The 10,069-nt window shown below is 34.1% G+C and overlaps 1 protein-coding gene across 1 annotated transcript; it reads right to left on the bottom strand.

The window, feature by feature from the left end:
* Positions 1-222: 222 nt before the first annotated feature.
* Positions 223-4,554, bottom strand: LOC128673224 (retinal homeobox protein Rx-like). Its single transcript, XM_053750927.2, has 3 exons — positions 3,998-4,554; positions 2,031-2,145; positions 223-1,768 (listed from the first exon to the last, which is right to left on the bottom strand). The coding sequence occupies exons 1-3, from the start codon at positions 4,202-4,204 to the stop codon at positions 1,170-1,172; spliced, it is 921 nt and encodes a 306-aa protein (XP_053606902.1). The 5' UTR covers positions 4,205-4,554; the 3' UTR covers positions 223-1,169.
* Positions 4,555-10,069: the final 5,515 nt, after the last annotated feature.

Here is a 10,069-nt window from a genome sequence, read left to right as displayed (position 1 = left end):
ATTATCAATTTCCGTGAGGACGCAGTTGCGAGCAAAATTGCTTTATTAAAGCTTTAGATGATTCCAAATAATATTAGCAATTGCATATACTTATATAATATACATTAGAAAATAGGCAATTTCCTAATATCAATTAGGTCATTTTAGGTTATAATTACTGACTTTAAGCGAAAGCAAATAGGAAAAATATAAAAAATCTTGAGGCATAATTTTTAGCACAATTTATTAAGTACATATGTATTTGAAGAAGGTGAAGACTCGAATAAATTTTAGAGTCTAATGAAGTTTACATTATTTATACACCTAGTTTACATTTTGACTTAAGTTTAAAATTTTTTTACACTCATTTAAACAGTTCTCAAAATATAATACATAGTTTAGATATCATTTTAAATTTCTATGTAAGTAATCAAAGAACTAAAATGTATTTTTTTACGCATGGTTATTCGAAAGTAAAAATGTGTCAGAAAAGTGAAAAAAAAACATTTCTTTATTTTTTTTCATATTATAAGTATCTAGGTATTTAGGAGATTTTGAGGTAAGTATAAATCGTACTACATATTGTATTTTTTTTAATTTAATATTTGCTTCTGTTAGAACAAACTTCTGTCTCAAATATAGTATACGCAGAACAATTTAAACAGAATTCTTTTTTTTTCACAAAATCAATTCTAGTCTAAGTTTTCTATAATCTATACTATTATTAAAAAGAGGTAAGAGTTTGTGAGTTTGTATGTTCGAGGCGGGTAATCTCCGAAACTAACGAACGGATTTCGAAAATTCTTTCACCATTCCCACAACAATAAATAACAATCAAGTAGTAAGTAGTTGTTGACAAATCTGTTGACTATTTTTAAAAGAATAATTACTTAAATCCAAAAATCTTACTTCATTAGGAATTCCTAAAGAAAAGTTCAGACATGGCACAAAATATTTTGATCTTTTCTTTAAAACTTTTTATATATTATGTCACTAGGTATATTATATAGTCATGTTAATATTATAACTACTATCTATTGTACTTTACTGACGAGCACTATGTAAGTAGGTATTTGTGATATTTTTTACAAAGAAAAATAAGACGGAAGTCAAGAATGTGAGTGAATTTGCATCAAATTTTAATTGATTAAGGTTTTTAGCAGTCATCTATTAATTATAATTCTGGTCCTTTACATAGATATATTGTTTCTACTCATGCTTCTATTATCACCTGCATTTTTACCAGGTCCTAAACTAAGATCATTCGGAACTAACTCGTGTAAAACAGTATCACTTCTGAAAATACTAGTGGCTATTCTGCTAGCAAGTCTTTCTGAATCCCTCAAGTCATCATCTTTGGAAGAGTGTGATGTAAGATCGATTTCTGTATCGGTTTCACTGTCGCTGTCCTTTTCTCGTCTTCGGTACGCCAAGTTTTGCGGTTCGTCTACATCTTGACTTGAATTTTCACAAGGGCATGGGTTTTTGGATATGACTCTTAGATCAGTTGGAACGACTTCAGGGCTGTCCATTTGTGGAGGCATCAACATTGGTGGAAAAGGAAAAGGTTGTTGGAGGATTCTGTTTTCTTCTGGAGTGTACATGGGAGGGGGTATATCGTGTGTTGTAGAAGGGATTTGAGGAAGAAGATCAGTCATTCCATTGTGCATGTAGGGGTCCTGTCTCGGGGACTTGAGGTCTCGAGCTTCCATCGTCGGCGGCTCTGGGGAGTCTTTTTCTGTTGGTGAATCAGGGGCCTCTGGTGACGAATCTGGAGGCTTAGCGTGACCTGTAATTAATTATTTTTTCATTACACAATATAACTATATGTATAGAGTTTGATTTTGATTTGTTTAACGGAATTACTACTGGTAGTAATAAGGGAATCAAATTTATTTCAGATCATCAGAAATTATGTGAAAGTTTTGCAAACTAAGCAGCCGTGAGAAACCACAAATATAACTATATTTTTGAACATCAATAATGTTCAATTTGGTGCGGACCCCAGGCGTTGGCGACTTTTGGGTCACAGGGCATCACATTCATCATACCTTGAAGAGAAAGCGGCGGTGATCCCAGGCCAAGGCACCTCATGCGCCAGGCATCCTGCAAGAGTTGAAGACGAGCCTGCTTACGCCATTTTGCGCGTCGATTTTGGAACCATACCTAAATATAAAGATAAATTATTACCTATTTTCTTTTTTTAACAGCGAATATAATTTGTAATAGAAGGTATCACATCGTCAAGAAATATTTATTAAGGTAGGTTATTTTTTGAGTAAAAACAGAGTATGACATAAACAAGGATATATTTTCATTATGTAATTTAGATTTTAGAAAACCAACGTAAACTGTGTAATTTCATAAGAAAAATGAACTAACAATATAATTTTATACAATTTAAAGCGAATGTTAATTTATGATTTAGGTATACGATACTTCTTCTCATATTTTAGATCTATTTATTTCATTAACAATGTTATTCCAGGTTATATTCTAAAACCCGTGTACCAAATTGTAACAATCTGTCCATTACTTTTTGCGTGAAAGAGTACAACAAACATACACACATACGTCCTCACCTCTCGCATTTATAATATTAGGATTGCTTATTTACCTACATTGCTATTTTGATACTAATATCTCAGATAATATAATAAGCTATTTATTAAGTTAAATAATTATTGATTCACCGACCTTAAATAGGCAGTTATGTTTTACATTCTCTATAAGTATATTTGAAACCTGAAACAAGTCTTCTTTTTGCAGAATCTAACGTAGGTACTCATAATGTATTCATAACGGAATACTTGCAATTATAAAACATACTTAGGTTAGCTTTTTTACCACCAGCCTACAAAAATTGTGAAAATGATCATCAGCTTTTAGGCAAAGCGAAAAAAAGTAACAATTACATTCTAAATAGAGGGTAAGTATTTTGATTTTATTTTATACATTAAATATTCGATTTAATATAACTTAGTGATCGAAAATAAGTGCAATCAAAATAAAAGTTTAAGTGATTATTTTAGTGATTCATATTGGATTGTTGATAGTTTAATTGAATTTTAAAATTATAATTAATAAAAAGAGGACGTTAAATAATTTCCGAGCCAATTGTATAGCGTCGTTGATGGGCAAACACAAAGTGCTGGCTTGATCTTGTCAAGAAGGATATACGTTTCAATGTAATGTACCTATTTTAATCCACTGGAGAATCTGTCCAGTTGCGAATCTGTACACTTGCTAAGCAAGGCTATTGAGGATGCCGAGCGTGAAATGGAAAGAAAAAAGAAGAAGAAATGTAGAAAATCGGACCCTGGGCTACGCTTTGCGAAGTGAAAGCAAGTCAGATGATGTGCTTTGCCTTTTGAACTTCTCCGCAATATTCTATGTGGGTGAATTCATCAACTCGTATACACTGTTTTCATCTATTAACCTAGTACCATCATCGCCGGGGTAATATTTGTGTGGTCCGTAGCTGAAAGGTTCAAGGAACACATTGGCGCTGTGAAGAACTGGCAGACTACCAAATCGGCCATTGTAGATACATTATACACGGTACATTTACTGGAAGCAGGGGCCAACCACTGGATAGAATTCCACGCAAATATTTTCGAATTAACGACATTATTACCCCCTATTAGTTCGTGAGACAATCGAAATTAAAAATATAGCATTAGCAAATTGGATCCATAGAGAACATTTTTTAGTGTTATCGTTCCATTCGTATCTGTGAGGTAAGGCGGCTGCCGAGATTTTAGTCAGTGAGGAGTAGGGTTTTAAAGTTTTTGTATGCTGACTGGAGTCTCGATTACACATATATTTGTTTCTATTTAGCGTTTCAGATGAGGAGGGAATAGTCCCTCCTAAGAATATAGATTCTTGGCAATTATTGTCTCGTACTAAATGAGATGGTTGCAGCCACGCACCTCATTAGCATAGCTTAGTAGGTGGTCGATCCGCTAACTACTCGTATAAAGTAACTCATTGTTGAAGAAAAAATAAATAAACGAACCTGCACTCTGGCTTCCGATAGACTGATCCTCAATGCGACCTCCTCTCTTAAGAAAACATCAGGGTAATGCGTCTTCTGAAATAAGGATTCCAATTCACTGAGCTGCTGAGGTGTGAAGGTCGTCCGGTTGCGTCGTTGGCGTCGGCGACCAAACATGTACTCTGTTAGAAGATCTCCAGGCAATGGAGATAGGTATGGACCAGCCATGGCGAGTGTGTTATCAATAAATTAGATATTTATTTATGAGACATTTTTGCACAGAATCTAGTTAGCTGAAGGTAATTTTGATTCCAACATATTTTACGATTTATTTTAATAATGGATAGGTAACTCAATGTGTAATTAGGTAGGTATATCTATTACACTTGTTAATGTATGAATTAGATTTTTTTTTACAGATTTATATAACAGAGTAGATTTGTATTGTTTAAAACTTTCTTAACTATTTCTAAGTTCACGAAAACTGATGTGCCACGGAAAAGCTAGGGCTAAATGTGTTACACCAAGGGTGGTCGGTTTAGCACTGCTCAAATTCGCAAAATTTTCGCCGTGAAAATCCCCCGAGCTCCACCCCTAAGCAATGGAATAAAGGAACGTGATTGGTTAACGTCGACGGGGGTTGAAAGATTCGACCAATCACGCATCGTGTCTGAGGATAGCTGTTAATAGGTATAGATTAAGTTATGGCGTATTATAAATATAAAAAAATTGTATTTGTATTATCAATAACTTTCGTGTTCAAGAAATAGTTTTATTGAACGACATCAGTTTAAATATTACTTACTTATAAGCTTACTAGTTATTGTTAAGTACTTACAAGTTTTAAAAAAATACATGTTTTTTTTAATGTAAGTTGTGCCCAGGTTTTTTTCGCTATCATGTATTTGTTTGTTGTTATTCAGTAGGGTATGTAGTAGGTGTGATAATGTCGTCGGTCGGATAGCATAATGTACTCTATGTCGGTTGATATTTTTTTATAATATTAAAATACATTTTCGTTTTCTATTGGACTATTAATTGATCGCAACTTGGCTTAATGGCCAATATGAAAGGCAATGTGCTAAACAACATAAAATTCATCTATTGTACTAGGCATTTTATTATTATACCCGTCACTATTAAATAAATAAATATATAGGGGCAAATCACACCCCAAAGTTGGAGACTTGTGTTATGGGATACTGACTCAACGATAGTATATTCTATATATTATATATTATAGATATAAACATTCAATGAAAATATTATTTTTGTACATTTTTTGAAATACCTAATCATTAAAATGGTCCTATTTTTTTAAGTACTCGTATTTTGAAATGCTGATACACACACAGTTTTTAACAAATTTAAACAGCTTATATACATTCCGTTTGATAGGCAAATACTTTAAGCCTGAGTGTATAAAATCAAATTTTACGTCCAAATGGAAAATTTAACGAGAATGAATAGTGAAAAAGAAATTGCTGTGTGAATGACACGCGTTGCCGATCTATCAATGCAATCCGACATCGACAAGAAAGAAGAAGAATTGTATTTGTACGTTTATCATTACTAGCATACCATACCATAGCATACCTACCCGTGGTTTCGTCTTTCTGGGAACTTCTGTGCGAGGCCTATGTACTTCAGAGGCTCTCTCTTTCTCATACTACTACTATGTTGAGTGTCGGAGCCCAGGGTCCGCATTCCTACTTTTTCGTCTGCACTTCACACGATCGCTGGCATTCCTAGTTGTCAGACCATTGGCACGCATATCATCTTCGACGATATTTCCTTATAAGATTCTTCGGCAGCTACAAAAATAATTACACTCAGAGAGTAGTTTATATAATCATAGAGGGTTGATAAAACAGAAACACAGATTAGCTAATCCGATTACTATTAAATTACGCGATGTCGCAAGTCTACGACGATCTATTAGGGCTGTCGGAAACAAAAAGCCAATTTTTGTGGTCAACTATCGTGGTATCAAAAATAGACCTTCTACCAGTTTATTTTTATTTCAAACTAGCTGCGTTCCGAAGCTTCGCTCTTCGGGAATTATCGGCGTAACAAATGATTTGATACCTCTAAAGAATAAATCACATTAAAAACCAAAGTATTTCTCAGGATGCAAACAATAATGCACATTTTCGGGTGACATTTGGTTTTGGTCTTGCTACAATGCCCTTTATACTATTTGTAAGTACACTGACAACAGTACAAATGGTCATAAGATACATCTAATGAAGAAATGTGATCGTCAGCAAAAAAATAACTTTTTTATAAAGTTCTATCTCAAATAAATCGACCCAGGAGTATAATTTTGCATGAAAAATTACGATATAGTTTATTAATAATGTATTTCTATAGCAATATTGCATATTCTTAACAATTAACATTATATAAATTGTGCGTTTGTGGCTACGAATGTTTGCGTTTTCTCTTCGCAATCAACGGGTCATAAGCTCGCTCGTCCCAAGTGCCTAAACTCTACTCGGGCTGACTTGACGGCTGCTTTTATCGTGACGCGTTGAAGTTGCTCGGCTCTGGTAAGAGAGTATTTACTATTGAATAACGTAGCGTTTATACATTCTCCATCGACACACAAATAATAAGAAGAACAATTTTCATATCTTGTCCGGTATCTTGACAACCCTACAGTGGTTGGGCGGGCGCCGCCCACCGCAACACCGCTAAACGAGTTTCCGCAAACATTTTAATGAATAACACCTCCCCTCTCCGGGCTGCACCCACCCCCCACCGCTTGCAATGCGCTAATTAAACATTCGAGTCCATAGAGTTAGTATAACTTTCTTTGTCTGTAATAGAACGGACTCAACTAAGTTTCAAATTGGTTTATTATAATAAACATTGGCTTCGAACTGAATTGTTTCATCCATATATTCTGTCATTATCAAAATGTGTGTACCTACGTAAGATTCGAATATAAACTCATCTGGCACGAGTAAAATTCGAATTTGGGACCTTTCTATCAATGTCGGGCGTCAAGTATTAATCTACATGGCACAAGTGCCTGAGTGAAAAGCCGAAAAGTAGTTTAATTACAATACAGGTTCCTGTTCAATATTCTATAATATTAATATGTGTAATATTGTAGAGAAACTTCAATAATGCATAATGAATTTAATTCAAAGCTTTTCTTCCTGTCCTGTCAGAAGTCTTTCGTATCTTTGTATACGTGTGCGCTCTATACAAATAATAGTTGCTCTGATTTCAGGCAATATTGTTGCAGTTACCACGTTTCGCCGGACTGCAAATGCTAAATGAGTTTTCGCTTAATTAAAACATGTTTTAACAAATTGAAACCGCATATATTTTTTAAAATTATATTTTCGGTTTTTTTTTAATTTGTCAAAAATTAATCCTAAAATAAAGTATGAACTGAATTAAAGCTTCACTTCATCCTAAAACTGATTAACATATGCACGTCTTAAAAACCATCCATTGTTAACCTTTTAAGTTGTGCAATAAAAAAAGAAAACATTGCAGTGAATAGAAAACTTTTATATTACATATAGATTTTGAATTCTGAGTAGGTACAATTATTCAGCTTAAAGAGAAATAAATTCAATCGATTAATTGAGCATTACTAAACGAATGTCGAGTATAAATACTGAACTGAAGTGAATCAAGCAATCTGACTTCTGTATGAAGTTAAAAAAAGAATTAAAAACGCGCGTCCCGACAGCTCAATTAGTTAATTAATCTTTTTTTCCGCGCTAAAATAGCATTTATAAACCGGTGCAAACCAGTGGCAGTGGAAACTGAGGGGAGGCAGTTAGGGATGTCGCACAAATTTTTGTTAAGTACTTATTAAAAAAAAATTAAGTAATTATCTACATTTAATGCATGACAAAAAATATCATGTTCATGCAGTTAATTGTTCCTATTCTGGGCAGGTTTATCATAATAGTTTACAAAATTAAATCAGCATTTGTTTATTGTATTTTGTTTAAATAGTGTATATGGTTAGAATTTGTTTGTTATTTTGTGCGTGCAAGGCCTAGAACCACGGTATGGCTAATATTTATTTTATCGGTAAGGTTACTGACATTGGTATTCACCTTAGGTATTCACTTTGTATAATACTATACTAATATTATGACTTCATATTAGTTATCAGAAACAAAAGTATATTTTGGGAAGATATGATTTGTTTAGTTCTCAAGAAAAAAAATAACTAAGTATTTTTTTGTCTATTTTTGAAAAATGTAATGCTTTAATTTTTCACATGTTTACTCGTTCTGGCAACCCGCAACCCTAGTCCGCTAACAGTGTTTACTTATTCTCCACGGAGCGGACAATACCGTCATCCACGCGGTGTGCGCTAATTAATGCGCTTTCAAACTAACTGCGCCTAGGCTGTGCCTCCCAGCTTGATTAACTGCTAATTACTACTCTGTGGCGGTTGACTATGTTTGTGTTTATATTGATTGGCAGATATGTGGATATTCTATATTGGAGAGACGGGCTTTGACAAATTAGGATGGTATATTTCGAGACGGGATGAAAATGATATTACAACATGAACTCTAAAAATGTAATATTTAAATTAATACATTTTAAACCGGTTATTATTATGATTTTAATAATATGATTTAAATGATTTTAAAAATAATTGCTTGGATCTTTAAAACTAAGCAGCTGATATTTTTATAGAGTGATTCAAGATGAAGGTTTTTATGTTTATAACATGCACAATATTGCACCCGTGCGAAGCCGGGGCGGGTCACAAATTTATGTCTATTTTTAATTTACATCGTTTACATATTTTCAACATTTCATATTATCTAGATTAAATTAAAAAAATTCAAAAGGAACGTTAATTTTCCGGCAGCGCGACTCACGAAGCCGATTTGCGCCTTGATATTACGTCAGGTGCTCTCGAGGTAGTTTTGTTTCATCCCCTTTCCCCCACCCTACACTACAGTGAGTCTTCGTCGCGCCTGCAAATTAATTCCTCTACATAATCAAAACTTCCGTGAGCCGCGCCACGCCACGCCACGCCGCGCCGCGCGCCGCGCCGCCCCGTGTAGCTTCACTCCCAGATTAATATTGTAGGTGGGCGAATTGGTTTCGACGTATTGTATACAAGTGTAATCAAAGTTCCGCTTTTGACCAAAATTCTTTGTTTGGTTGTGTAAAATGGAAACGAGTTCTTAATAAATAGACAGACTGTCCCGTTTACAGTTTCTGGCAATTTGGATTATTTTAGTGAAGCGACTTGGCGATCTGGATATAGTTGTATCTTCAGATGTTAATGAAGTATGTATATATGCCTGTTTGTTTGTGTCTGTCACATTAATTTGGAAATATGTATAAGCTTGTTGAAGTAAAATAATATGATCTTATTAAGTAGTTAAATATATTTCCTAAGCAAACTGACAAAAATCTTTTAGAAGAGAATCAAACCTGCTACTAGTAAGAAATCCAGGTAACATCCTACACTGGCGGGTGCTTAGCAGGGTAGACAAAAAGGCTCAACGTCATAATTAAAAAAAATCGTGCCTCCAAAGAAAGGGGGAAGTGGTGTGAAGCAAGACAGAGGGGCGCCGCAGTCTGCGAAGACAATGTCGGGCTTTGGGCTCGCTGCTTAATCATAAATATATCAAGTGGAGCCCGTTAGGGTTAGGATAGGACATGATATAAAATGCCTTATAGTGTTTTTTTTATTGGATAAGTCAGTTTAAAATGCGACATTAGCAAAATATGGTATACGTACGTTTCTAAATCGCTTATGAATGTCAAGGACCATTTACTTTGAAACTAATGTGTAGTGGTAATTAATTTTAAATGTAATAAACTTTTCCACGATAAAAATCACTCTTCATATGTTAATACAATCTGCCATCTGTCATATCGTGAATAATTCGTGACGACTCATTATTTTACCAGTGAACATTAGCTTTGAATCTAACGTAAACATAGCATTAAATATAATCTGGACATATACTTATAGACTATTCAGACTGGCGAAATTTCTTCGGAAGCGAAGTTCAAAGTGAATTAGTAAAATAGTACCTATTAAATAAAATGAAAGATTTAATTTCAGATTTATTACATACCTAT

Source organism: Plodia interpunctella, chromosome 10 (genome assembly GCF_027563975.2).
Source record: "Plodia interpunctella isolate USDA-ARS_2022_Savannah chromosome 10, ilPloInte3.2, whole genome shotgun sequence".
NCBI classification, from domain to species: domain Eukaryota; kingdom Metazoa; phylum Arthropoda; class Insecta; order Lepidoptera; family Pyralidae; genus Plodia; species Plodia interpunctella.
This window is presented reverse-complemented; position numbering and strand designations above follow the sequence as displayed.

Coding starts and splice junctions, on each gene's coding strand:
- LOC128673224 (XM_053750927.2), bottom strand. CDS start 4,204: ATGGCTGGTCCATACCTATCTCCATTGCCTGGAGATCTTCTAACAGAG. Junction 2,146..3,997: donor TATCGGAAGCCAGAGTGCAG/GTTCGTTTATTT, acceptor CTTTATATTTAG/GTATGGTTCCAAAATCGACG. Junction 1,769..2,030: donor ACCGCCGCTTTCTCTTCAAG/GTATGATGAATG, acceptor AATTAATTACAG/GTCACGCTAAGCCTCCAGAT.